We start from the raw sequence: 27,210 nt of genomic DNA on the forward strand, positions 1-27,210 counted from the left end.
ATTAGTTAAAAAGTAAATAGAAGTATGCTTTTAAATCAAATATTGCACAGTTTTTCAAACATAAAAGGATAAAGCAAGCCGCAGGAGCATCATACGAACATGAAGCTGTAAGTTTTGTAGTTACACAATATTGTAACTTTTTGTGAGAACAAAAAGCGAGTGTTCAGACCTGATCTCTTACCTGAATACTGTTTTATGACAAAATCCTTATCTCGTAAGGATCTCTTTAAATCATTAAACTATAGTTTAATATATATATTAATAACACCATTGTGCGTTCACAGTCGGGAGAACCAAGATTTATTTAATGAAATCAGCTAGTAGGCAAAAACATACCTTGGTTCGAGACCAGCAAGAAGATTAGAAGAAATCGAAATACATCAGGCTTTGTTTGTGAGTCCTTTGAACATTATTTCAATTCTTTCGGGCTGATGTCTAAAGATAACAGGCTTTATTTAACAGAAATTAAATCTAATTTTCATCATGGCGAACAATCTGTCAACGAGCACCTTAGATATAATTATCTTACGCAGGAAGACAGCAGGCCTGTCAGTCGTGCATCAGTTGTCAACCGTATTGGACGCCGTCAGTTTATTGTGAAGAGACATTTGGAGGGAAAATCAAGCAGTTCTTGTCTTGTCCTGTGCGGTACAATTTACCAAAATGAGTGCTTCATCGACAGCCATCATAATACCCGAGGATTCGTCGGCGGAACAAGAGGTAGGCAATCTAAAAGAACGCTAGGAAACAGCTCTCTTAACTGTATGCTAACACTCTTTCTAGGAAATCAAGAAATCATCTCGTATGATGCTAAAAGAACGAGACTTTAACACACTGAAGGAAAACATGCAACACGGAAGTTTTCCTGCTAACGCAAGGTCCATCTTAAAGTATGTATTTCTAGATTTATCATGGTCTTGTCGTGATGTAGCGTTAACGTGTCCTATACAACTCCATTTTATTGCAGGGGACCTTCAGAACCTAAACGGTCGAAAATGGTGGCCTCCAAATCGACACAAACTGCCAGTCAAGCCGAGATGGACATCACAGCCGAAAACCCCAGCGAGAATTACTGGATGTCTGTAGCGGAGCAGCGACGAATAGCACTAGGAGAAGCGTTGGCTGAAAACGCAGATCTTCACATCACTGTATCTAGATTGCAAAGTGTTCTAGAAAAAACCAACACCCTTAACAGAGAGCTGCAAGAGGCTATTGACACGCTCACGGAGTTGCTAACGGACGATGAAGTTAAACGAGGTGAATCGGATCCAGTGGATGATAGTGGTGTTGTCCAAGGCAATGATTCATGCTTCGAGCATTAGCTTATTAATATTTTTCCATTCTCAATTACTTTGTTACCATCATCATCTTACGATATTCAGTTTCATTCAAACAAAAGAACTTTGCTGTTAGCGCGTTTCCTAGCGAACTAGTTATATCAAAGCGGTCTGGATTTGAACTCCCATCAACAATCATATTTGATGCTCTTTGCTTTGCAAAGTTTGCAAATTGAAATGAGCATTACTTCTATTGCTACATTCTATATTTCTTGATTTGATATAATAAATAATTGATTGTTTTTCAAATATACATCAGCCTGGTGAAGATATTGTTTATGTTAGGTACTATGTATAAAGCGATAGAAACGATAGCAATCATGAAAATGCACTTCATGTTCATTATCTTTGTAGCGTTACATGGTGCATGAGACTTATTCATGTGATGCTGGATAGTATCGTACGGAAGCCTGGCAACATGTAATTTGCAATTTCCGGTACCTTTCTTCGCTATGAAAGAATTAGTCAATACATCACTTTCGATCAGTGAGTGGCCTCGGACTGCTTTGTTGATGTGTTGTAGTTGTGAAATTGATCGGAAGTGCCTTCTTATTCTCCCAATGAATGAGAGTGAAAACAAATGGGTGGATACGAATTCATTACTTCTATCAAGCGTTCTTTGAACAACGCGGCTCTAAGCGAACTAGTTGTATTAAAGCGTTCTATGTTTAAATACCAAGGATTATTGATATAATTGATCCTATATTTCTTTATTTGATGGAATAAATAAGTGTTTGTCATTGAGAGATACATCAGCCTGATGAATGGTATAGGTTATGTTAAGAATTGTCTAGAAACCGCTTGGAACGATGGCAATCATGGTAATATTGCACTTCATCTTTACTATCTTTGTAGCGGTACATGGGGCCGTTGCAATAGAGACAACGGCAGCAAGGTTCGTGCCGTTGATTCATGTAATGCTGGATAATATCGTTCGGGAGCGAATTGCCGAATTGCGAACGACATGACAAACAATATGCAATTTCCGGTACTTTCTTCGCGATGAAGCGATTATTCACTGCATCATGCTCGGTGGCCTCGGTCTGCTTAGATGATGGATTGAAGTTGTGAATTTGATCATTATTCATCTTGCTGGTCTCTGCCTGGAAAGAGGAGCACGTAAATACATACACGTAAGACATGGAGAATCAAACAACTCATCACATCACTCTACCTTTTCACCATATTTGTGTTACGCTTGTTTAACATAATCGAAAGCCTACTGTTTCTCTCCGTTTCGAAGTTTGTGAAAACAAATGCCTCGAAAAAAAATACATTTATTAGTGCAGCTGTCAATGTCGTTTACGGGGACATGTTTGAAACATGATGTGCGATGTGCACATTTCCCAGACGGCAGTGCATGCATATCAAAGTGTTCATTCATTATCAGCGATTACAAAAAGCAAAAATATTTTCCATTTTACAAAGCATTTCTAACTAGTTAAATAGTTTCATTGTCAAATGTGCCTACCCCGACTTGTATGGGGATATATTCAGCAAACAGTTGTGTACTATATATACTGCCGGAAACTCAAGATGAATATAAAAATAGATGGTGGAATCACAGCCTCTTCTTGGCAAGGATATTGAATTGGTGGCTTTGGTATCGCTTACATAAGAAAATCCTTCACGTTTACAAAAAGCAAGAACAATTAAATACTTCTTCATGAAATGACTGTGCAAAAATTATTCGAAAAACTGCTTTTTGCCCAAGGGTCCCAGAGCAAAGTAAAACTTTGAAGGGAATATAACTTCGTTCCAGTGATCTTGACTTGACTTCTTCTCAGCCATAGTTGAACCTTGCTGCGGACTGCTAGGTAGCTTGGCTTGACTGACATTTAATGGTCAAATTTTTCAGCTCCCTGCTAAAACATACATCTTCCGGCATCAGTGGGCAGTAGCGAGAGATTCCAATCGCTAAATAGCTGTGCATTTCAGTTGATGTCGATCCGTCTGTAGAAAAAGACAGTTTTTCGGGTAGCGTTTGTTGTTGTTGAGTTTAAAACATGGCTTTAAATCCACAATACGAAGAAATCGGTAAAGGGTTCGTCACCCAATACTATGCCTTATTTGATGACTCAGCTAGTCGACCGCAATTGGTTAATTTATACAACGTAAGTTTTCAAAAATCGGTATCGTCCATCCTTCTGCTGTAGTCTGGCTCGCAAGGGGCCATCGATGCTCAGCCGAATGTTGTACGATTGCAGCCCGTACATAACCTCATATAGTTCGGTGTTGCAAAGTGGCGTGTGTTTCCTATTTCGGCTTAAAACAGTTGCTTCCGATAACTTCATTCTCAATCAATCTTCCACTCGTAGGCCGAGCTCTCCTTTATGACATTCGAAGGGCAACAAATACAAGGTGCAGCTAAAATTTTGGAAAAACTTCAGGTAAGCAACCTACGCTTCTTTCGTATATCCCTGCTTCAACGCTGCAATATTCTTATTCCATACAGAGCCTTACCTTCCAAAATATCAGCCGTGTACTGACCGCAGTGGACTCGCAACCCATGTTTGACGGAGGAATCTTAATCAATGTCCTAGGAAGATTGCAAGTAAGTATGCAAAATAACGATATCTGATGGTTTTAGAATAGTCAAGATGCACATACACGCTTGTCTCCCCCGGTCTGCCAAGACGCACCACACATGCATCTCATCTCCCTGATGCCGCAACCTTTTCATCCGCAGGGTGCCCCTCACTCGAATAGAATATTACTTTCAACTTATTTCTTCGATCAAACACATATCAAATAATGAACTGAACGTTAGTTCTTATAATCCATACCATTCCTATCACAATGTATGACATTGAATATGCTCTCAATATTCGTTAAGTGGGTGGTTGGATTGATTGGACATTCTCATCTCAAAGGAAAGTGAATCCATTTGAAAGCTATTCCAGCCTTTACGGATAGAAACGGTTTCCCAAAACAATAGGATAAATACTCTTTCAATTAGGCGCAACATTCCTGGATAACCTGGATGAAGCTAAAATTAATGTCAGGCATCGTATCCTTGCTACACGGGCCTAACACAATATTCATAAAAAAGGGCGATGAATTTTCTTATAGATTTTCATGTCTAATTATTTTCTTTTGTATTTGTCTTCACAACTTCTCTTTTCATTGTTGTGCCGGGTGCGTTCGGTGAACCGCATATCCTGCCTACATTTTGCATCACGCCGTCAAATGGAAATTGTGCCGAACCATCGACGATTGGGTTGATTTTCTTACAATCGTAGACCGATGAAGATCAACCGCTGGCTTACACACAGACTTTTGTTTTGAAACCGATCGGTACAAGCTTTTTCGTGCAGCACGATATTTTTCGGCTTGCGCTTCATGATATGGCATAGTGACGTCTTTCATTTCCTTTTGAGTTTATTTCGGAGGAACTTTTGTGTTTCTAGTTTTAATTTGATGTCAATATCTACAACAAATTGATGTTGCAACTTTAAATACTGCAACGCAGAGTGTTGTTCGTCGCACAACGATCATATGGAAATCAAAATAAATTTTACATTTTGTTGTTAAAGTAATAAAGAGACGGTTGACCATATACGTTTCAGCAATTTTATTGCAACACTCTAGCGATTTTAATGCATCAAGTCTCGCACAATATTTAACAAGAACGGCACAGTTTTTTCGTAATGATTCGATAGCAGGCACCAGTTTCCGTTGACGGTAGATGCATTTGAGACTCAATTTAAGTATTCAAGGTTGGTACCGACTGCATTTACACTGCCCTGCCTTCAGTATTTTCTATCCTAAACCCTAATGCGACAAACATGCAGCGATTGCCGTTTTCGATACAAACAGTTGCGTACATGTTTTGCTTGCCTTTGCGTCGTGTTAACGGACTACAATATTCCTTTTTGCCGATTTGCTTCCGTCACTTAACATGTATACTAATTACTAGCTCGAAGCCCCGGCGAAGCTCGGGGAGGAAAAATGTGACTAAAGTTTTTATTATTGGTTCATTTTCTATGCTACATTCAGATTGCCTACAGACATATTAGTAGCTGTAATATCGCGCGGAAATTTTCTTTCATCAATAGTCTAGGGGGCTAAGTGCATGGGTGTTGTTCCGGAGGATCGGAGTTTGAATCTAGGCTAGGAAAAACTTTTTTGTTGACGTTTGTAAAATTTTTTTTCATGGTTTTTTTTAGATATGTAATGTACTTTTTCAAATCCGATCCTATTTTGATACATAGATTTCAAATTATCATAACCATTATTAAATTAACAGCTTGGTGGTTCAATTTATTCACATAGCCATATATACCTGTATTTTCCCTACGCTATACCCTCGTACATCTGGTGTACTGGTAGTGGTGCTCGAGCCTTGTCTCAGAGGTTTGGTGTTCGAATCCCGAATGGAAAAATCTTTTATAGTACGAAATAAAAATTTTCTTCAAAATCTACGTTTGCCATTCAAGTAGCGCTATTTCCTCACTGTTTCTAACTTGTGCTATGGTTCCTCGGCAAGACTACGGCTTCGCTCTTGGTAAACCCGTGTTCGAGTCCCGTTTCCACTTAGAGTCAGATTGTAAAAAGGCATGCTTCACGTGCACTGTAAAAATGTAGGGTTTATTGCCTCATCTCATCACGGGACTTTGAAACTGAGATTTATAAAAATAAAGATTTCCGTGTATTCGTTTCGTACGTTTGGTATTACAAGCGATGCTATGTTTGGCATGGAAACGTTTATATAACTCTGCTCTGTCCCATGCGCTCACGACCGGTTGAAGTGAACTAACTTACCCGTTTGTTTTTCCTTTTCCAGTGCGACGACGATCCGCCACACGCGTACTCTCAGACGTTTGTGTTGAAACCACTCGGAACTTCGTTCTTCTGTGCGCACGATATTTTCCGCCTTAACATTCACAACACGGCATAAACGAACGGCGGGGAAGATTTAAAGCTGCCACATCATTAAATTAGTTTGGAAATTAAAATTTTGCAACTTTAAGCCCATTTACGTTAATATGAATTGAATTGAAATTGAAATGTCTAGTAGGACCCATAAATATCAGGGAATGCCGAAGACGGTTACGACACCACGATGCAGTGAGGAGCTCTTATGATTTTACAATAAACAATGCTTTATTAATAATCCAGCATTCAACGACTCTGATTCGTCGCGCATCCGCGCGTGTTTGCTTTCGGATATTTGCTGACAAGCCTGGTATCGAAAAGCTATCCGGATCCATGGTATGGTTTTACACTAAATTATTCTTTATTTATGTACGGGTAAACAAGTCATTGTTAGATTATCAGATTAATCTTTGATCAGATTCGAAACATGGCTGCACGACGACATGCGCGTCGAGAAATAAGCTTCCTTGAACTCTCCCCGGGGTAGAAATGTTTGCAGGGCAATATATTTATCCACCGAGCGGTAAATTGAAAAGAAAAACCAAATCGATTTCACTTGCTTAAGTACGCTGTGTTGTGTGTGGCTTTCGAATCTCGCTACCATGTAGCTCGAGGGGATGGTTGGTTGGTTCAGCGTATTTCAGTAACTGTTCATTTATTCTGTTTGCTATATGCTTGTTTATATAGTGTAGAACAGCTGTCGGTGATCGGTGCCATTCTGGCAGCAGTTTTCGGCGACCCCCAGTAGCCGTAATTCGATGGTTTTAATCAAAAGGAACACAGGCCGTTCATGCGAACGAACATTCGATTTAAAATCAGAATAAAAAAAAAACGAACCATTCGCAGCAGCGTGCGTATGTCAGCCCAGGACGAAGTGGCATCGGTGTGTATGTTAGCGCATGCAAACCCGAGCGCCAATGGTTCTTTTTCCGAGCAACAAATAATGTTAATTCAAACCACTGCGATTTACCGCGTTCACAAACAAAAATAAGTAGCTGCTGATACAACTACGCACAAAAACGAAAAACTCTGGCTCTCCAAACTCATCAGAAATAAATTCTATACTAATGTACCTAATACTAGAAGTTACTCTTGGCATTAAAAGTCGAGCTTATTTTATATCAGGCATCAATAGCACTAAAACGTATTGTAAAAAAAAGTTCAATATCACAATCAATTTACAGAGGATTTTGGGACTACCGGGACTACCTTATTTAGTTAGCTGGATCCGTTTTGAAATTCGAAACGAGTGGAAACAATTCATGTTACTTTCGAGCTCTTATTTTTTTTAATTCCGCTTGAACGAAAAGGTAAACCATTGAACTTCCGGTGTTTGTTTGTTTTGCAATATATATATATATATATATGTTTTCCTCACAACCTTCACAACTCGGAGGTGCACCGTTAGAGGGCATTTTGTCTTCAATTGCCTAGCGAAATGAAGTGTCTCTCTGCACCACATAGATCGCAAATTAAGCAAGAAACGCAAAAAAAGGAAAATAAAACGAGTGCGTCTTGGGGAAAACAAGTAACGTCTTGAGTACTAGTATGGCGATTCGAAATTCGAAGAATGGTAGCATAGTTCATAGTTATATTAGCAGTGCCTTTCTAAAGTAGTCATGCTTTTGTTTGTCTTGCCTGTTCTGTTTTAAAGTTAAACCTCTGAAGTGTTACGTCGTGCACAAAGGCATTTTAAAGTTTGCCGTTCGCGCGATTTCTAAGATACCACTAGCGTGTTTTACTGTTACTTGCTTTTTTGCATTAGCTTACACCTGGGGGGCGCGTGGCATATCGGAAGATTTTCACAAATCTCATCTTATACTCTACACCATTCGACGACCGAAGCGCACGGTGCCTTTTCCACGATGATGCTGCGACGATGGGCGCGTTTACTTGCGGTTTTTGAACGATCGCTGCGTAAAGCCTTTCAGCGACCGCATGGCCATGGCCCGGTTGAAGTGGCGCGTGGCCTTGTGCTCGACTTCTTGGTTGTTCTGGCTTCCTTCGTTGGAAGAGAGAATCACGTACAGGACGCACATAACCTGCAAAAAAAAAGAGACCAATCGAATGCGGTTCCGGTTAGCTGGGAGAAATCGCAAACACGACAACCTAACCCCACGCACGCCGTACCAAGAATATAATGATGATAATTGTGAAGATGTGCAGCGACGAGGCCGAAATGTTCTCCACATCGGCGATGGCCTTCTTGATGGGCTCGTACTGGGGGTAGAGCTCCAGTGCCTGGCGTAAGTGATTGACCGACTCTTGGAAATGGCCATACGCCTTAAAGATTTCCCCCAGCGTGAAGTACTGCCGCCAGGCACTACGATCTCTCGGTTGCACCTCCAGCGACCTGGCGGAGAAGAAAATGTTCAACATCAGCCACGGTAGAGTTCCCAGCCCTCCTCTTCCGTCTCCGTACGTACCGTCGCGTAAGATGAATGGCATCGTCTAGGTATTGCAGGTTGAACAAAACCCGCGCCAGGTTCAGCAGCACTTCGGCGTTCGTGGGAGCAATCGCCAGCGCCTTGCGGAAGCACTCAATCGAATGGCGCGCATCGCCCTTTATTCGCCAAAAGTTGCCAATCTGGTTGTAGAGCTGCAACGAGCGTGGCTTTTCGCTTTTTGCCTTACGAAGGCGTCGCTCCAGCGCATCGATGTCGAAGTTTTTCAGCGACTTGGGACCTTTCTTTTTCAGAAACAGATATGCCACCTCCGGCTCCGGCACGATTGGATGGCTGTACCGCTGCGCGACACCAATCAAATCATCGTAGTAGGTGAAGTTGACCGGTTTACCACAATCGAGAACGTCCGTTTCCGCTTCCGTGCCACTCTTGGGTCCGCTGGCATTGGGGCCACTACTGGATGAGCTGGAAAATGGGAATGCATTTGGTTCGTTTTTTTTGAGACTGCAACGCACAAAACTTACTCTTTTGGTAAGTTCACTATAACATTGTCCCGCGATTGCCGCCTCCAAGTGTTCTCCCGGTAGTTAGCTGCCGTCGAGGTGATTATGTAGAATGTTGAACCGTCATCTTCCGCATCGACGTACTGGTGCACGTACTCTTCGCCATTGTGCTCGCCTGTGCTGTAGTCGTTGTCATCGGTTGCGACTCGGTTGCTAGCCACGCGGGAGTCTGTGCCCTGCAAATATCAGACAATCAGCTTAAAATCTACGACGAAAATCGTGTTGCCCGTGAAAGGTGATACCTGAAGGTTACAGTCGCTATCGGACGCAACACTGACGATTTTGCCCTCGTCCGGATTCAGCTTCCACAGAGTGGAGGTACGCGAGTTTGTGGATAACACTTGAATACATAGAATGTACAGCAAGCTGAAGCACACACTCGCCTTGCTCTCGGTCATGACGGATTCTTTCTGCTGTATATCACTGAATATTGTTTTTCAACCCGATTCTTCGCAATGCTTAACAACGTCGCTGCGTCGGACAGCTTATCATGGCAGGCAGGCAGGCAGGTCTCCTATTATCACGCACAATTGTTTTGAAACGCAAACACTGGGCACAATATTACCCAAGATAAGCAATCCACATCGCTAATGTTTTCTTGGATCTGCGTGGGTAAATCAAACTGTGTGAAAATTTTGCTGGAAGTCTTCTTCCCTATTTTTTTTGTTTTGACGATTTGTCAGACATTTTGACACATAACAGCGCACTAGAGGTGGGCAGTCTTGTTGTTCGTACTTTCAATGCATTTTTTGCATTATTTTTTCTCCGATGAAATCTACACTTTTGTGTGATTTAAGGAAAACAAAAGAAATTATCAAAACTAGTGTAGTCAGGACGCTTTTTACGACATGGATAGAACAATAGAACAATCCGAGGCAATGTACTGAAACCCTGATTCGGAACCATATACCGATCCCATCGCAGTTCCGGTTAAACATGATTTCGGAACATGTTTGCAAACTATTTAGAACAGTTTTTTGTTTAGCAATAAATTATTATAATAAATTTACACTAGTGTAAAGTAAAATCAATTAAATACTTAAAAGCATCTTTTTGATTCCAAGTGATCAACTCGGTGTGTAGCACAATTTTTAAGGAACTGTCACATTCTTATACCTTCGATATTGTATGATGTTTACATGAAACGCGAGACAACGCTGTCAATACGAAGCACGTGCGATTGGATCGTTGTTTTGCGTTAAAATAAACGAAGCCAAAATGGAAACGATGGAGGAAGACGAAATAAATTCGGTTACGCGAACCGTACAGGCCCGGTTTGTGTCCGATGCGGGAGAAGAGGCTGGCCCACCGGTAACATTGCCGATCGAATTGGAGAAGGACCAGCTGGAACAGATTTGCAATGCATTGTTCAAAAATGTAAGTACTGGTGTTTAAACTCTGCTTTGTAAAAGGAATTTTTTCAACTTACCACGTTGTTTGCTACACACAATCGCAGGAGGAACCCACGCCGTACTTGTTTTTCGTTGAGGAAAAAGAGATTAAGGAATCCATCGAAAAGACTATCGATTTGAAGAAGCTAAACATCGAAGATGTGCTCGATATCGTCTACCAACCGCAAGCTGTGTTCCGGGTACGTCCCGTTACACGCTGCACAAGCACTATGCCGGGCCACGCAGAGGCCGTCATCTCGCTTGCCTTCAGCCCGAACAGTATGCACCTTGCCAGCGGCTCGGGTGACAAAACGCTGCGGCTTTGGGATTTGAATACCGAAACTCCACACTACACCTGCACCGGACACCGGCAATGGGTGATGTGTGTCGCCTGGTCGCCCGATTCACTGAAGATTGCGTCCGCGTGCAAAGCGGGCGAAATTCGCATCTGGAGCCCGGACACTGGCAAGCAGCTGGGCCGCCCGCTGGTGGGTCACAAGAAATGGATCAGTTCGCTGTCCTGGGAACCGTATCATCGGAACGCCGAGTGCCGCTTTCTGGCCAGCGCCGGCAACGATAATGATGCACGCATCTGGGATGTGGTTCTAGGACAGTGCGTGAAGGTGATCGCGGGACATACCGCTGCAGTGACGGCCGTCCGCTGGGGTGGTGCCGGTCTGCTGTACACCTCGTCGCGGGATCGAACTATCAAAATGTGGCGCGCTGAAGACGGTGTGCTGTGTAAAACCTTCACCGGTCACGCGCACTGGGTGAACAATCTGGCGCTCAACACCGACTACGTGCTGCGGACTGGCCCGTTTCATCCGGTGATGGACAAGAGCCAAATGTACGGTGGAATTGACACCGCAGACAAAGCCGCACTCCAACAGATGGCCCTGGCGCGGTACGAAAAGGTGTGTCCGGATGGCGTCGAGTCGTTGGTATCGTGCTCGGATGATTTTACGCTGTACCTGTGGAAAGCGGACCAGAAAAATTTCATCACACGCATGACCGGCCACCAGAACGTGGTGAATGATGTGAAATATTCGCCGGACGTGAAGCTGATTGCGTCCGCCTCGTTCGACAAGTCAATACGGTTGTGGAATGCGTCAGATGGACGGTTTATATGTGCGCTTCGTGGGCACGTTCAGGCCGTGTACACCGTGGCTTGGTCGGCCGACTCGCGACTGGTGCTCAGCGGTAGCAGGGATTCCACGCTGAAGGTGTGGAGCGTCAAGGAGCGAAAACTGGCACAGGAACTGCCGGGTCATGGAGATGAAGTTTACGGTGTCGACTGGGCGCCAGATGGATCACGAGTTGCCTCCGGCGGAAAGGATAAAGTATTGAAACTGTAAGTAATTCCGTTCAGATGACGCTGATGATTTATTGTGATCTAACTGTCTAACCTTATTTTCGTTTCCTTTCTTTCAGCTGGGCATATTAAATTCTCCAATCGAACACATTCTTTCCTTTTCAAGCAAGCTGGAAATAAAACGTTTTATTGCCACACTTGAAACTAAGTTTTCCTACTGGCTTATTCATTTCACCGTACTCCTCTTCGTACACCTGTTCGAATACATCCGTCAGTGCCGGCAAATGTGCACGAATTTCCTCCTCTCTGTCGTCCAAGCACCACAAAATGCTCACGTGGAAAGAACGTTGCGTGTAGAATTTAGGCAATTTATACTGCTCCATGCACTCGTCCAAGCTGGTGACGAGTGTCTCCAGCGTATCACAGCAGGAAGGGGCAACGCGCACGCCAAGGAACGTGCGGGTTCGCTCTTCGTTCACGTACACTTCTAGACCATCATATTCTAGGCGGAAATTTTTCTGCACGGTCAGCAGCTCCTGTAAGTTGTCGACCAGCGATGCGATATTATGGTGGTGGATGGTGAAGGTTTTGGTAAGGCTCAGGTGCAGGTGGTCCACAAGCCGGAAGTCGATAGTTGTACCCGTATCTAGGAAGGTTTTGCACTCCTGCTGTATGCCGCGTAGGCCATCAATATGACTACCTAAAATTGAAAAACATTTTAATTCAATTGCATTTGCGGCTTCCGCATATGTTGTACTTACAATCAACGAAAACATAGCTTGCCCATATACCGCGCTCGTGCGGGAACGACCGTTTTCGACCGTCATGCTTTGTACTATCGTTCAGCTCGCTTTCGTCCGTATTGCTTACCACCGTCAAGGCAGGCGAAGGCAGTTTTGCGGTACAGCCAGGTTTTGGTGTTGAATTCATTTTTGCTCCGTTTTCACACCACTATTCCGATGAAAAGCAGAAGATGGTAATGTACGCCGTTCTCCCAGCTTCTGAAACCGTTGGTATTTGCACGAAACCGTTCCGATTTTGCCGGCTGTGTTTTGTTTACGTTTGCTATGGCATGCGTAGACGGAGTCAACAATTGAGGTAGACTCGCCGACCAAGTCAACTGTCAACCTTAGGGCTCAATCCGACGAAACGCGAAACCCGAAAAGACCGTTGCAATCCATTTTTCTTTGAGGTTTGAGAAACACAGCACACATTACAGTAACATATTACATTACTTCACAAACTTTTACTCTCCTCTACTCGATTTTTACTCATTCACAACATGTCTTGTTTTTGCATTTTGTTGACAGTTGGCAAAGCCACGTGCTAAAAAAGTTTTATAATGCGAGTTATGACATCGACGTTTAGACTCACCGTGGTAATTTTTTATTGCTTCTGTTTCCATAACTATGTTCCAATGATTATGCTTGTACTACTGTACTTTCATTTCTTCGCATTATTTAACACTAGAATACATTGCTTTGGAATTTTGCCAGAATGCTTTTTAGGGGTCATTTTGAACCCTATTTTCAAAATGAATGAAGCAGATGAAGAAATGCATCGAAAGAACAAAACCGTTAAAAGATAGTCAACAAATATACTGAAAAGTAACAGTTTACGGATTTGAAAAATCGTCAAAAATAGTGAAGTTATAGCATTTTAAAGTATAGGTGTCAAAATGACTTCTGAAAAGCATTCTAGGGATAGTCAAGTTGCTTTTCAGAATTGGTAGAACACCGTTTTAGATGTAGCTTTGGATTTTAAGAAAGAGCCGTTTTCGAGATTAAAGTTGAAAATTGCGTTGGGGTCAAAATCACACCTATTTGTATTTTAGTGTTAAGAATCGCAGCTTCAACAGTTCTAGAGTTAGACGGAATCTCGAAATAGACGGAAAAATTTGTTTGCAAAATTTTAAGGAAAACTAAAAGGTGTCTTGGTGTGTCAAAGTATGCAGCGCTCAAGTAAAGCAGATAAATCATACGATTGGGGGCGCTTTAACATAATTTAAAACAGAACCTACCGTGAAATGATGGATCGCCGTTTAATTGAGTGAATCAATTAAACGCTACTCCCGCTCCCCAACTCGCCGTGCGAGTCAAAGTGGTCGCATTTAGTACACCGCTTAGAAGGGTATGAGGGGGCGGAGTAAACTGGTCTCCCTAATGGTACTTATGGAGCAGAAAACGTTGATCAGATTTGTACACAATTGCCCGGGCATCCGATAGCTCGTGTGGGCACATTCCAGCGTGCCTTTCCCTGCCACGTTGCAGCCAGTTTGCTTTCATAATTCAATTCAATTACGATGCACAATAACTTGGGACTGGGCTGGAGCTTCCGGCGCCGGCCAGCGTCCAGCGGGATGCGTCCTGGGGGGAGGGGAGATTGCTTCAATTACCACCCCCCAACTATAAGAAAGTGACAATCCGGACGTACAACTAACTTACGTTACGGTTTGCCTTTCATCCGCCGGCTTCGCTGGCCCCGAAGTGAGGATGAAGATCTATGTTCCATCTCAGGAGGAACTTTGTGTTCAGTCTCTTCCCTCCCCCCTTCTCCTGCCATGGTTTAGAAGAAGTTGCCGCTGCCGCCGTTCAGTTAGCAGTTCCGCTCTGGAACTCCCCAGAAGACTTTGGGGTGCGGGAAGTGGTCAAAATGTGATTACTTGATTTGATTTACTTGTGCGCTTCCATCGAGTCGGCCACCGTCGCTTAACTTTTGCCTACCGTGCCATGTAATGCCATGTTGCATCTGCTTTTTGATTCCATCGATTCCCGGCTGTTGGTGAACTGTTAAGGGCGACTCCTCCACGCGGACAAAGCTGTTTGAAGACTAAACACAAAACCGAGAAGCTCCTAATGGTTTCTTCTCAAAACCGTTAAAGTTCTTTTCGCGAACTCAAGTGTACATAGTCCGAAAGTTTTATAGCTAGGACTTTAATTTTAGAACAACGATAGACATGGTTTTCGTGCTAGAACTGTAGTAGGTTGGATAATTCATATGCCTGATAGATGTACGCTGACTGACTTGTGGACCCGAAAACCCTTACCGAGTGGATAAACGAATGATGATGTTGATGACTCCCAACCCCTGTAGACATCTCGGATGGCCTACTTCGCCGAAACTCACAGCGAGACGCTCGCGGGCTTCGGAGGAGTGGAACATAAACCCGCCTCTGCCGGTGACAGTTGTCCATCGTAACGGTTGGTGAATACTGTCCAACTTTCTCCGAGCGCAAGAAGCGCCATCCCCGTGTCCGTGTGGCGTCATTAAGTGCACTTGGGGAGGTAATTTTGCATGACAATGTGAGTCCCAGCGCCGCACGGGTTGTGTTTGCCTTTCCAATTGGAGGTCGTTGCTGGAAAGAGCAATGCAAGTACCGCACGATGCGATGAGATATACAGCTCCGATCGCTTATCTTCCTATGCGCCGAGAGCACACTGGACACTGCTGACCTCTTGACGACGATGTTTCCGGTTCCTTTCAGATGCGAACGACTCCTACGGACGACGCCCTTGTGTGTACCATTTCGGAGGTAGGACCGACGACGATGGACTAAGTTTCGATTCTTATCTCCTGCCAGCTGCATGCTGTCTGCTGTTGACTGCTCGCCAATAAACACCCAATCCTCTCGCTGACAAACATTGAAACAAATCATGTCCAGGAACGTGGTCGACCACGAACTGAGCTTAGCTTTGTCGATTTTAGGCTCCCAGATAGACCAAGAACTTGTGAATGGAGTGGATTAATTCTTGGTAAACTTTGTCTAAACTCCCCAAATCGCTCGTAACTTTCGCAACGACAAAGAAGATGATTTCAAACAAAACAAATGAAAACTGCATGCGCCAAATTTACTCGCTTTAATATTTCTCCTCCATTTAATAACTAAAATAAATTGATTACCTTCTTTGGATAGTACAGTTTTATAACTCGAAGTGGTTCATGAAAATTGTCAATATGCATTGAAGTCAATATGAATCTTTTATTTAAAGTAATCAAATTTAAAACGCTAGTATTTATTTGTCATCTTGTTTTTTTTTCACAATGAATTGTTTATCATCTTGGATGTGATTGTTTTCTAACTCAAAAGGATTTTCTGAAAATGGGAAAAGAGCTCTTCAGATTTCAACATTTGATTGCCAAGCGTTATTTGAACATATTTTTAGTACAGTCATTTTTGATGAAATTTGATTATAAACTAAATATCTAAACTTGTTTTTAAATCAAGAACATGTAGCTTATATACTAATAAGCTACACAAAGGGAAGTTTTTTCAACATCTACAGCCTACAACTATATTAGTGCGATACTATATTCGTGGCATGTACCGGATTGCCTGTAGCTCACTATATAGGTCATTGGCTGTCAGCTTGTTAAATTTGTTGATAAAAAATAAATTGCGGGACTTGGTTTTTAACAAACAACAAATAGACTTAGCTTCGATAAGCCTACATTTTTGCAATACTATATTGGTTTCGTGTTAAGATCAGAATTGCCTGTCACTCACTATGTGGGTGTTGACACGTTCACTGCCGAGCATTTTTAGAATATTTGTACAATCATTTTTGATGAAATTTGGTTATAAAACAAATAATGAGACTTGTTTTTCAGCAAATAACAAATAGACCAAGCATTCTTGAGCATAAATATGTACATTTACCGTAGCCTACCATTACAATAGTGTAATAATATATGACTTACGTGATGAGTTCGGAATTGCCTGTCATCCACCATGAGGGTCTTTGGCAGTGAACGTGTTAAACAAGTTAGAAGTGTTTTAATTTATGTGTGTGCTCCTTGTTCACTTTGTTTTCCTTTTGAACTTTGGGGTTTCAATTCTTTCAATAACTAAAATAAACGTCATATTTTCTTGGCCACTAGTAGGTTTTCTCCCATGGCCAGCATGTAGTTGTACAATGTGGGCTTCGTACAAAACCGCTATATGTCGGGCAAAGTTAGACAAAACGTGTTTCGCACGTTTCTGCATCCGTACGCTTGTCCCTTTCAACGTGGCTATAAAATTCCTTCGCACGTTTCCCGATGTCGGTGCGTTTCCCATACCTCCCGACCTCCCTTTGGCCCGGTGTTGGGTGGATATTTGTGCGTTTTGTTCTGCTTTAGCAGGATAGCGAAAGGGACGTGCGTGTTTTTCTTTTTCCTCCCGGCGACGGCATGAACGATAAGCTTAATTTAATCTCGAGCACATAATCTCCTGAACAAGGGCTCGATAAGAGCCCTGTTGACGTGTTTACCGGTCCGAATTGGTCTCCGCAATCCAGCGTAGCGTTCTCCTTGCTGTCTTGAGCGTTTCGGCTGGGTTGGTTGTATTTTTTTCCTTTCTGTCTGAGGGCCTCTCTCTGCTGAGGGGACGGGAAGCGCACGCAATCAGTTGGGCTTGGCTAGGTGTGAAACACAATTTAACGCTCGTGCCGGGGAGGGGGAAAGGAAGCTCGACCTCATTTTCCTCCCTTGGCCAAATCTCGGTGGCTGTTTTCCAATGCCTTTATGTCTCCCCGAGCACGTGTTTGTTTTTCATCTAGCCGGAAAACCAACGGCAGCGCACCGTACGCTATATAACGCTGGTGAAGTGATTCTTTTACCTCCCCCCAACCGCCCACCGGGGGCGGAAATTATTTGACCTTCCGAGGCGCGCGTGTGTGTGAGTTTTAAAGCGATAATTAGACAAGTTGTTTTTTGCCTTTTTTTCCTCGTGGAACGGGTAGATGTTGTCAACCGGTTTCACAAGGAAGTTGACTGAGGTTGGAGTGTTTGGAAAGTTTCACTTAACATTCATAGCTTCGCGTGCATGTTGTTCGCTATTTTCGCACGATAGCAGATTATTTATTATTTTGATGGTAAAACGTTACTCTTAGAACCCGAGCTTAACCTTGAACAATGCTTTTCTTGTCTTTCGCGCAGATATAGAGCTAATTTTTGCCCCATTATTGAAAAAACACCTTTAATTCTATCCTTAAAGCTTCCATTTTTGACGTAAAGCATCATGTCTCTAAGGTAACCAGATTTGTCTTTACCCCATAAATTTATCCCTTGTGGCTGTCTATATTAGTATCAGAGTTCTTTTTTGTGCCTTTTAAAAAACTCTTTTATTTCGCATGATCTTAAACATGTTTGTTTACATTAAGATTTATGTTTGAATTATCTATAAAAAAGCAAGAAAGGCACAATTGTTAACAAAATAAAAGTAAACTCGGGAATACTAAAATAGGAAAATATACTATTGTGATGATTTTGAATTGAGCAGCCAAGAACCTAGTCGGAAAATCGGTTTAAACTATAACTGATGGTTGAATGTTTTAACAGATTCGACTTTGGCTGCCGTTTTGTTTGATTGGAACAAAAAAAGTATTTGAATGATTGAAACGGCTGGGGCAACCTTTATTTCGCATGAAATCACTTATATTAAAATCTACAAAATTTTTTACATTGAACTATTTGCAACAAATGTGTTAGTATACTTTTGTAATGGCATCTCCCAGATTGATTTATATAAGTTCGTTATAAATGTAAGCGGTATATGCAAAAGAGATACTTTCAAGACAGAAATGGCTCGCTTTATTTAAAAATTGCTGCTTTAAAGACAAAAACCCTTAAAGACTGTATTCTTTTAGATCACATTAAATGTTACATATCACTTTTATATTAGTTGAATTTGGCTTTCAATAAACTAAGTTACATGCCAAGAGTAGTTGTGAATGTTTTTCGCAATGTGTGCGGTTTGTTTATATTATTTCGTCAACTACTGGGCGCCTCCATCGTGTGGAAAATTAAGTATCAAACAAGTACAATAGTTATGAAATAAAATAAAACTGTTCCAGAAAAAAAGCAACATCAAATAATCGATTCGATATCGTTCGATTGTTTGTTACTTTCCCCTTTCTTGCAATGTCCAATGGAAGAACCTGTAAACCGCTGAAGAAAGTGAATTAAATGTATGCCACGCGTGCCCGATCAGCGATTTTCCCTCCCGTCCGTGACTTTCTGATGGGTATGTGTTTGTGTGTGTGTGCACGTTATCCTACTGGTTGGTTCGACGAGATCATGGAATGCTTTATTTGGCCTCGTTACTCACGGCTAACATCCGCCGTTTTCGCGAAACCTTTCGCTCGTTTTCACCACACCCCTCCCCGCCCCCGTCCCCGCCCGGTCAATGCGCTTCGGCAGCAAAGTTGCCGGCATTAGGGAGGGGGCAACGATTTCCTTCGCTGACAGTAATTAAGTGCCGAATGTGTGTATGTGCTAAGTGAATTAAGACTGCCGGGCGGAGAACGCTGGCGATGGACAAAAAAATGATGAAAAACGGAACCATTTCGCTTGCGCATCCGGTCCATGGGTCCGCTTTTCTCCCTCACTGGACATCGAATTTCGGGACTTTCGGTAGGCTGGACCATCCGCGGTGGTCGGACGCGTGCTGAATCTGTAAAGGTATGCTGCTAGCCTTCCCCTTGCCATACAGGGTTTTTATGGTTATTTCGGAGCATAGATGTTTCGAAAAAGTTGAAGAAATATACCAAATAATAATAAAATCGATGCACACAGTATATAGGGAAACATTTAATTTTCTGTTCAATTTTAATAAGAACGTCTTGAATGAAACTGTAGGAAATGAAGAAGTGAACTTACGGACAATTCCTGAATTTCTAAACGTTGAAATCGTTTAATACAAGCACACCAAAGCAAAACGTTTCCTTAAAAATCATATTCTCTTTCATTTGGTTTTCAGTACATTCATCGAAAGTCCCGTAGCAAACAGCAAAAAAATACACAACATCTACCCATAATTAATAACGTTCGTTGCGCTGTAATTAAAATTTATTCCACCTCGCAACAGAAAACATTCATCTGCTCCTTGCTTGGTTGGCCGAAAAGGCCGAAATCGAGCAGCATTATTTGTGTGCATTGTTTTTTGTCTGCCTTTTTTTTTTGCAGTGCCCACGCATACAATGCTAGGCGTGGACGATGCCGGATTCTGCTCAGGTGCGAACGCTTCTGATGACGACTAATGACCGGAGCGGATGCACACGTAAGCATTTTCGCTGTTTGCCAAATTTGTGGTAGCCCGTGAGGGGAACATGGGGAGACCAAAACGCTCGGCTTGGTGATGTTCTGCGCGGGGGTGAAGGGAAGGAGGGGAGGGCAAATAAATCGGCCCGCCGGTTGGTGTAATAAAATTTTATTATCTTCCCTTCGCCACCGCTGTGTGGCGAGTAATAAATTATTTTTAAATATCAGATACAGTGCTGTTTGCTTCTTCGCTTGTTTATGGAATCGGCAGGTTGGGCAGGATAGTGCTACCGCCACCTGTTTACATCTGCCAATTGGCTCGAAAACGTGAAACCTTTGCCTTACTTACAACAAAGGCAACCTTCGAGAGCGTTTGATAAAAGAACCAACCAAGTTGCATGCAAGTGTCACTAAATCATTATGAACATTATGAACGCTAGAAAGTTATTTCTTTTCAGCAAAATTATGGTTATCGACACATTTACTTCCGATACCCCGCTGGGATTGCAATTCTGCCTTCGAGCTCCCGGTCATGTCGACATCGACATCCACATCTTGTGCGCTGCACAGAAATCCAATTAAAACTAACGCCCGATGTGTATCACTTCACCGAACAAGTCGTTGTCAACGGTACATTGGGGCTAATTTTCTCATCTCTCCTCGTTCCCGTGGGGAACGTCGTTGGAGTCCCTTTTGGTGTCCTCCGTGTTACGCCAGCAGATGGTTCGCCTGCTAACACACCGTAATTTTCCACACAATAATTTTTATTGCTTTGATTCCGACCACTGAGCAACCGGGCGGAAGTTGTAATGGCGTCGCGCTGGATCCGGACGTCTCCTGTGACTAAGAGGAGACTGTCAACGCAAAGACCAGCCCGTGGGTGTGATGAAGATTAGTTTTTTCTTTCGTCAATTTGTTTGCTTAATGCTCACGTCCCGTTGCATACTGTGGTTGTAGAGAACGTTGCCGTTTTTCGACGTTAATACAGCAACGCAGGGTTCGACAGACCTTTTCCCGAGCGTCCAGTGTCCAGTGCTTGGCTTGGGAAGTATCATCTCAACCTCTTCAGGTTCCCAAGCTCGCCACAAATGCGTACTTGAGGTTCGCTGGCTTTCGGTTTGCGACGGTTCCGGCCGGAACACAGTTAGTTGCCAACACCTGGCCCGTTACAAACCTCTTAGCCGTCACTACGTCTCCACAACTGCCAATCACTTTCTCGTTATTGCCATTCGTTCCGTTCCTCGAAATCGAAATCGGAACCGACAAATGATAATGACGATCTTGAAAACAACTTTTTGCATCATCTCGCGCCGCATGGCCCGCGTGCCAGCGGTTGCTTTGTTTTATCTCTGGCTTTTATCGGTTCCCTTCCGCTGCCCCGCCGTGCCGTGGGAGGTGAACTGCGGTGGAAAAACTTTTCCAATATCCACGCCGTCCGAGCGGAAACCCGGAGCGCGATCCGCCAAGTGCGGTGAGTTGCAATTGATGATTGGAAATTATGATATTCGTGGCAGTTCACCGCGGTTTGTCATCACGCAACATTTATGGTTGGGAAATGTGGCAAAGAAGAAAGCAAAAATGTAAAGAAACTAAACACTCAAGAATGAATATCCATGCTCTATGTTTAATTATCTAAAAATTATTTATAATAACCAGAGGTTACACAAAGGTCGCAGATTGTCCCACTGTGCACTTGTGTACAAGTTTTAAATGCTTTTCGGAATAATTTTTCCTCGATCCAATTAAAAAACAACGTTGATCAACTGCCACATCGTCTGCTTCAAAGTAAAAGTAACGAGAGTCAGACAAAACAAATACCTACAAGCTTCGACAGCTTTACCAGAAGAGAGTAAACCCCGTTTTCCAATAAGACACTTGTACAAGACCTTATGAGAAGTAAAATTTTCATCTTTGTTAATACCTGTTCACCAAATGAATAATATTTATTACTTTATACTTGAAAAATCATATAGACACTCAATTTAAAACGAACAACACTAGTTCGTGGATCATTTCGTGGAAATCGTGGAAAACTGTTTTCAAAAGTATGGCAAACCCTGATAGATATAATTATGATAGTAAATCTTTATTTCTATTCGTTTAGTTCATATTATGCAAAAACGCGATGCGCAAATACAGATGGGATAGTCAAACCTTGTTTACATTTGAGGTATGTTTGTCTCGACTGTTCTGTTACTCGATAGATTCTTCTTATAGCTTGAAAGATATTGTAATACTGATTGCATACGGGACTATCTTTTCATAATTTCTTGTTCTATGGACTACAGAGACTGGTTCCTGGCATAAATTTTTAGAGAATACAGCAAAATTACCTACAAGGCTTGACGACTGCTTGACCTTTGAGTTAAATCCAGGTTGTTACTAATTTTACTCCTTTTCTTGACATTACGACCGTCGGACTCTCTAATTGTCATTGTTACTGATCAAATCTCTTCAATTTAAGAAATTATTTTAAGACTTAAACAATTTGTGTTTAGATTTCATGTCCATCATGATAGTATACGTTTGCAAACTGGGTACCCATCAAATTTCAAAGAATGGTGATGAATTTGATGTTCATAAATGTAAGGAGATTAAAACACAGCGTAATGTGATGAGAATGGTACTTCTTATGATCGTGAAAGTTCGGGAAACCGTTAAACCCACCATCACCCATTTTTTAGCGGGTTTTCAGGTGCCCACGCTCTAGCTCAGGGGTCGGCATTAAAGTGTTTGCCGGATACCTTCAACGATGACTTAATGTCCATTTTGAATGGAGGATTAACTTTCTAAATAGTGAAATTTCATAAAAAAAATATTTGGAATTGTATCGTTTAACTTTTTTAAACATTTTCATACTTATTTTCGTTTAATTTTGATGTTTTCAAACACATCAATTTTGTTTGTTGTTCTGTTCATTAATTTCTTCAATTGTACTTGAAATTAATCTTATCGTCACATTATTTTCAAGTACTTTGGATTTACTGGTGTGTTCTCATATATTATTTCGTAAGTGGTATGAAAATTGTATTCCTTAAATGTAGCTATTGCGCATGCAAAGTAAATAAGTTATTTTTGCCCGATTTCTGTTGAATCTCGCGAGGCTAGGAAATTGTAGAACAATCAAAAATGCAAGTAGGATAGAAAATGTCTAGCAAAAAGTTTAAGAGGAAGTCATCTGGTATTGAACACTTCGATCAATAATGTTAATCTTCAGCATTGGGAAGAAAACAAACCAAAATTGGGAAGAAAACATACTACAACTACTAAACAATAAAAACACCTTTCTTACGAGCCGGATAACGTTAGTTGGCAGCTCGGAGTTTGCCGACCCCTGCTCTAGTTAGTGCATGGCCAAAAAAGTGCAGGAAAATCTTCGCCGGAGGTTTCTCATAGTCGTCGGAGAGTGTTCTGAGTGGAAAACTAGCACAGGTGGCTTTTACGCACAGCGATTCATTCAGGCACAATGGGTTTTGACCCTACTCCCGGTCGGATGTTCGATTGCCGGTGTCTTCAGTAATTTTCCCGGACTACACGTCCGACGCTAGACGTAAAACTGTGCTCAAATCATCACCCCCGTGCACTCGAGGGATTAGTTTTGGCGCTCCTGAGGCGCTGACCAGCGGGGGCAGTGTTTGCAGCACCTTTTGTGCTGGGGGTTGATTGATTTCCCGACCTAAACCCTTCATGTTTCGGTGCGATCATTTGAATGGAAATTTTCGAAGCTGCTGTGAATGCTGTTGGACGAATTTTCCCGAGTTTTCACACCAAACAACCCGAGTGCTTGCAGGGTTTGATCGATAGCATCTCGTCACCCGGAGGCATCCGGCTCCAGGATGCGGCAACACACACTCACACACAACACGTGTGGTCGTGTGAACAGAGCGTCGTTAGGGGAAAATCCCGGACCCGGCAACGGTGGGCGGGACGAGATCAATCTTCCTAATTAAAAAGATGCAAAGAGGTCCTTTCTAATCTACGAATCCTTTCTAGAAAATGAGGATTTTAAACTTTCCCCTTCCCATCCGGCCGCCTCTTTTCACCACCAAAAGAATCGGGCCAGGAGACGGTTGCTGCGCGCTTCCGTGGGAGGTTGCAGCGGTCGGAAAATCTCCCCCTCCCCCGAAAAGGTATGGTTCACCTTGGGCCTGTTCCTTTCAGTTTCGGTGTACCATCGCTTAATGCGGTCCATTAATGGATATTGAAGGGTTTTTCGCAAGCGAAAGGTAGCGTTCGGTAGCCGGCCAAACCTTCATGTGTGGTTCGGTTTATTTTTATTACTATTTGCATCGATTTGCAGGTGGGCGCCTTGGGATCAAGCGAGTAGTAGTAGCAGACCCGTCCCGGGACGATAGCGTCATTTTTCTTACCTATATTTAATGGTTTCCTTTTTTCACTATTAGGAAAAACGAAGGTAAATGGAATGTTTAAAATACATCCACTTCGATATGAAACGACCAATGATTAGTTTTCTGCGACTTGTCTATCATGACACCAGTCGAGGAATATACGTCGTACAGACACTGAACACTACAACCTGGTTATGATTCTCATCTCCGAAATCTACAATTGTTAACTCTCACAATTTAAGGTAAATAAAATAAAATCATGTTTTCTGACAAAGGAAGAGGAAAAATAATGTATGATAAAATACTAAAATGTCTGAGTGATTTAAGAGTTTCATTTTTAGTAACTGTACACTGAAGCGGATCATAAGGTAAACAATATTTTTGGCCAATTTTTTTCTTCAAATTTTAATGTTAGAACTATTGTGCCAAATAGCTGATTATCTCATCACAAACGTGGCGAGTTTGTGGATTTACTTCTGAATGAAAGTAAAAAATATAATATGAAAAGGTGAGAATCGCACACTAACGTATATGTTAGTGATCAGTTTAAAGATTTCATAAACAAGTGGAAAATTCTCATAATAGTTTGAGTATAGTGGACATAAATTGATAAGCAAAAGTTATGTCCAGCACATTTCAAAACGTAGAAATAATGATTCAAATTGTTTTAACTTATTCCAAACATTTTGTAAAACAATGCTTTTTCAGTTTTGAAACGACAGAAACATTGTTTTATTAAAGGTAAAAAAATGATTACTTGTAAACATTCTTCATAGAAAATGATATAATGGATTCGAAATAAATAAAAAACGAAATAAAAACATGTATATGAAACAACATTGAGGTAAATTGTAGTAACATCTAAACTTTAATGCTGTGCTTGGTTTAATTTTGAATGAAATTTTATAAATTACATTACAACAGTAACATTAGTTGTTACCTTACTTTGTGCAAAGTGATTTGCTACTTTACTTTGTGCTATTTTTAGTCAAAGTGTTAACGATGGACAATTGCATTCTTGCGGGCTCATCCAACGTAATACAACTAGGCGTTGACCTCTTATAGTATACTTGTACATTTTCGCGACAGAATGAACTTAAATTGCATAAAAAAGTCGTTTTAGAACTCTAAGTACTCTGAGATAATAACTGTACTGGTAACATGTTGTAAAAAGCATTTAAAACTATAAGACTAGTTCTAGGGTTAAGGAGGGTGGCAATTTTAAAGAAATAAAACAACAAGTACAAGCAATTGTTAGAACCGGGTGCGTGAGAGAACACCCTCCGAAGCATACCTTACAAATTGGATGGCGAGAAAAATTATGTAACTCAATCTCGAGCGAACCTGCTCCTTCACCTGCTCGATAAACTGCAACAATCTGTGGCTCCAGCAGGGTGGTATCTGCTACCGGCTAAAGTTTCGATTGCAAATGATCCCGGCTCGGTCACGCCCGGCTGGTGCTCCCGTCGCGGCTGTAAGGTGTGCTTCAGTTGAGCTCCCCTATACCGCTGTACCACTCCAACATGCTTGGGTGTTGGGTGCTTCAGGCTTAACTAATGAATTTCGTGTTAATTTTCTATTTAGTGAAAATACACATATTAAATTTGAACGTACGCTTCTTTATTCCAAGGAAGCACCAGAGGGAGGTGGGCAGGCGGTTCGAGCTCCTATTGCATACGTGCGATCCCCGCTTGGTCTGTCAGATGGTGGCGGAGGTGAAGGTTCGGTTATTGGGTTGGAGGTGTAATACCCTCGCCAAAGGTTTTCCGGCACATGTGCCACGGCGAGGCGACGCGCTCGATGCCCGCCAAGTACCCCGGAGCGGTGAGCTCCAAAGGGGTTTTCCCGGAGAGCCATCGACGTTGAAGTGCGGTGTAGTAATATACTGTCGGCACTTTATTATCTCCTGCAAGTCCCGGGGCCCGGTTTGAAGGCGGGGGAGTCGGGGACGAGATTCGTTTGCCTAGGGACGTCGACGCTTACCCTCGGAAGACCCGGATGCGGGAATGCAAAAGGGACTGTGGCAAACACATACACACACACACACAAACATACGCGCCGGGAGTGCTGGAAGCAACACTCTGTGCCGGCAAATCCGTGGTTGGGCTCGCACCGGTGGTGGTTCCAAAGTCGCTCGGAAGCTGCCTAGTCCCAGCCTCAGTATTTCGCGGCACAGTGGGCGAATGCTGCGTGGCGTCAGTCCAAAAGATTTTGGATTCCCCCATCCGCTGCTAAGATCGCACACGGACTAAAACGTTCAACATGTTAGCACCCTTGAGCCGGGGAGCGTTCGAACAGCGTGTGAGCTGCGCTTGCTCGCCGGAGACCGTACACCGTTGGGAGTCGTTGAAATATGAGTACCGATTTGTCAAACTCCGCAGACAATTTCGGGCAGCGCTCTATCCCATGTTGCGCCGTACACCTCGGGGGGGATGTCGGGAAAATGGCCAGATCGCGATCTAGAGCCGGCGACGGATTTAGGCAAACTCCTGCTGACCTCACGGTCGTCTCCCCAAAAAAGCGCCAGAGGACGCTTAGTGATATAAATCTTCTCGGCTGCATCAGGTGCCGGTCTCGAACGTACCAACGGCTTATAGCATTAATTGGTTTGTGAATGTGTCGGTGTGTGTCGCATAGTTTTTGGTTCGCAAACCACACCAGGAATGGAGCAGCTCCAAGTCCGGGAGGCGTACGTGTGTGATGTGATCTCTTCGTTCATTCCAGGACATCCGAAATGGATGCCAGCACACGATTGACATGCTGTACACTGACCGTCTTGCTGCTACAGCTGACTTCAAGGCTTTCGCGTGTGTGGTTCACGACGGTCGGACAAAATAGTCAACGCGCTCTACGACACCCGAGACAACCGCGAGGCTGCACGAAATATAGGCTTGCGAACGCGTCCCGTTCAACCCTCGGAAGGATGCACTTCCAATCCAATGCAAGGAAACAAAAG

General features: G+C 42.7%; 5 protein-coding genes across 7 annotated transcripts; 3 read left to right on the forward strand and 2 right to left on the reverse strand.

Annotated features, from left to right (window-relative positions):
• Positions 1-565: 565 nt before the first annotated feature.
• On the forward strand, positions 566-1,590 carry LOC131269163 (geminin). Its single transcript, XM_058271491.1, has 3 exons — positions 566-720; positions 784-890; positions 968-1,590. Exons 1-3 carry the CDS (start codon positions 664-666, stop codon positions 1,320-1,322), a joined length of 519 nt encoding a protein of 172 aa, XP_058127474.1. The 5' UTR covers positions 566-663; the 3' UTR covers positions 1,323-1,590.
• A 1,554-nt stretch (positions 1,591-3,144) lies between these two features.
• LOC131268740 (probable nuclear transport factor 2) lies at positions 3,145-6,458 on the forward strand. Of its 2 annotated transcripts, none has more exons than XM_058271017.1 (4): positions 3,145-3,451; positions 3,656-3,727; positions 3,793-3,891; positions 4,580-4,708. In XM_058271017.1, the coding sequence occupies exons 1-4, from the start codon at positions 3,344-3,346 to the stop codon at positions 4,691-4,693; spliced, it is 393 nt and encodes a 130-aa protein (XP_058127000.1). In that variant the 5' UTR covers positions 3,145-3,343; the 3' UTR covers positions 4,694-4,708. The 2 variants fall into 2 exon arrangements, with proteins under 2 accessions (XP_058127000.1, XP_058126999.1); XM_058271016.1 differs by lacking the exon at positions 4,580-4,708 and adding an exon at positions 6,124-6,458 and having other exon boundaries at positions 3,162-3,451.
• Positions 6,459-7,480: 1,022 nt separating this feature from the next.
• On the reverse strand, positions 7,481-9,842 carry LOC131268738 (uncharacterized). 2 transcript variants are annotated; one of them, XM_058271015.1, is made up of 5 exons: positions 9,426-9,842; positions 9,145-9,359; positions 8,642-9,073; positions 8,346-8,568; positions 7,481-8,257 (listed from the first exon to the last, which is right to left on the reverse strand). In XM_058271015.1, exons 1-5 carry the CDS (start codon positions 9,579-9,581, stop codon positions 8,105-8,107), a joined length of 1,179 nt encoding a protein of 392 aa, XP_058126998.1. In that variant the 5' UTR covers positions 9,582-9,842; the 3' UTR covers positions 7,481-8,104. The 2 variants fall into 2 exon arrangements, with proteins under 2 accessions (XP_058126998.1, XP_058126997.1); XM_058271014.1 differs by having other exon boundaries at positions 8,642-9,085.
• Positions 9,843-10,350: 508 nt separating this feature from the next.
• Positions 10,351-12,090, forward strand: LOC131269795 (protein Notchless). Its single transcript, XM_058272311.1, has 3 exons — positions 10,351-10,560; positions 10,640-11,925; positions 12,006-12,090. The coding sequence occupies exons 1-3, from the start codon at positions 10,402-10,404 to the stop codon at positions 12,016-12,018; spliced, it is 1,458 nt and encodes a 485-aa protein (XP_058128294.1). The 5' UTR covers positions 10,351-10,401; the 3' UTR covers positions 12,019-12,090.
• On the reverse strand, positions 12,028-12,944 carry LOC131269796 (U6 snRNA phosphodiesterase 1). Its single transcript, XM_058272312.1, has 2 exons — positions 12,648-12,944; positions 12,028-12,586 (listed from the first exon to the last, which is right to left on the reverse strand). Exons 1-2 carry the CDS (start codon positions 12,814-12,816, stop codon positions 12,048-12,050), a joined length of 708 nt encoding a protein of 235 aa, XP_058128295.1. The 5' UTR covers positions 12,817-12,944; the 3' UTR covers positions 12,028-12,047.
• Between the last annotated feature and the right edge of the window lie 14,266 nt (positions 12,945-27,210).

The sequence above is a fragment of the Anopheles coustani genome, chromosome X, assembly GCF_943734705.1.
Source record: "Anopheles coustani chromosome X, idAnoCousDA_361_x.2, whole genome shotgun sequence".
NCBI classification, from domain to species: Eukaryota; Metazoa; Arthropoda; class Insecta; order Diptera; family Culicidae; genus Anopheles; species Anopheles coustani.

What these genes read in the sequence shown, in the direction of transcription:
- LOC131269163 (XM_058271491.1), top strand. Translation starts at nt 664, where the DNA reads ATGAGTGCTTCATCGACAGCCATCATAATACCCGAGGATTCGTCGGCG. An exon ending in ATTCGTCGGCGGAACAAGAG is followed by an intron (nt 721 to 783) that starts GTAGGCAATCTA and finishes CACTCTTTCTAG; the next exon opens with GAAATCAAGAAATCATCTCG. An exon ending in AACGCAAGGTCCATCTTAAA is followed by an intron (nt 891 to 967) that starts GTATGTATTTCT and finishes ATTTTATTGCAG; the next exon opens with GGGACCTTCAGAACCTAAAC.
- LOC131268740 (XM_058271017.1), top strand. Translation starts at nt 3,344, where the DNA reads ATGGCTTTAAATCCACAATACGAAGAAATCGGTAAAGGGTTCGTCACC. An exon ending in AATTGGTTAATTTATACAAC is followed by an intron (nt 3,452 to 3,655) that starts GTAAGTTTTCAA and finishes TTCCACTCGTAG; the next exon opens with GCCGAGCTCTCCTTTATGAC. An exon ending in ATGTCCTAGGAAGATTGCAA is followed by an intron (nt 3,892 to 4,579) that starts GTAAGTATGCAA and finishes TTACAATCGTAG; the next exon opens with ACCGATGAAGATCAACCGCT.
- LOC131268738 (XM_058271014.1), bottom strand. Translation starts at nt 9,581, where the DNA reads ATGACCGAGAGCAAGGCGAGTGTGTGCTTCAGCTTGCTGTACATTCTA. An exon ending in GCCATTCATCTTACGCGACG is followed by an intron (nt 8,569 to 8,641) that starts GTACGTACGGAG and finishes CTTCTCCGCCAG; the next exon opens with GTCGCTGGAGGTGCAACCGA. An exon ending in TTATCATCATTATATTCTTG is followed by an intron (nt 8,258 to 8,345) that starts GTACGGCGTGCG and finishes TTTTTTTTGCAG; the next exon opens with GTTATGTGCGTCCTGTACGT.
- LOC131269795 (XM_058272311.1), top strand. Translation starts at nt 10,402, where the DNA reads ATGGAAACGATGGAGGAAGACGAAATAAATTCGGTTACGCGAACCGTA. An exon ending in GCAATGCATTGTTCAAAAAT is followed by an intron (nt 10,561 to 10,639) that starts GTAAGTACTGGT and finishes ACACAATCGCAG; the next exon opens with GAGGAACCCACGCCGTACTT.
- LOC131269796 (XM_058272312.1), bottom strand. Translation starts at nt 12,816, where the DNA reads ATGAATTCAACACCAAAACCTGGCTGTACCGCAAAACTGCCTTCGCCT. An exon ending in AAGCTATGTTTTCGTTGATT is followed by an intron (nt 12,587 to 12,647) that starts GTAAGTACAACA and finishes TTTCAATTTTAG; the next exon opens with GTAGTCATATTGATGGCCTA.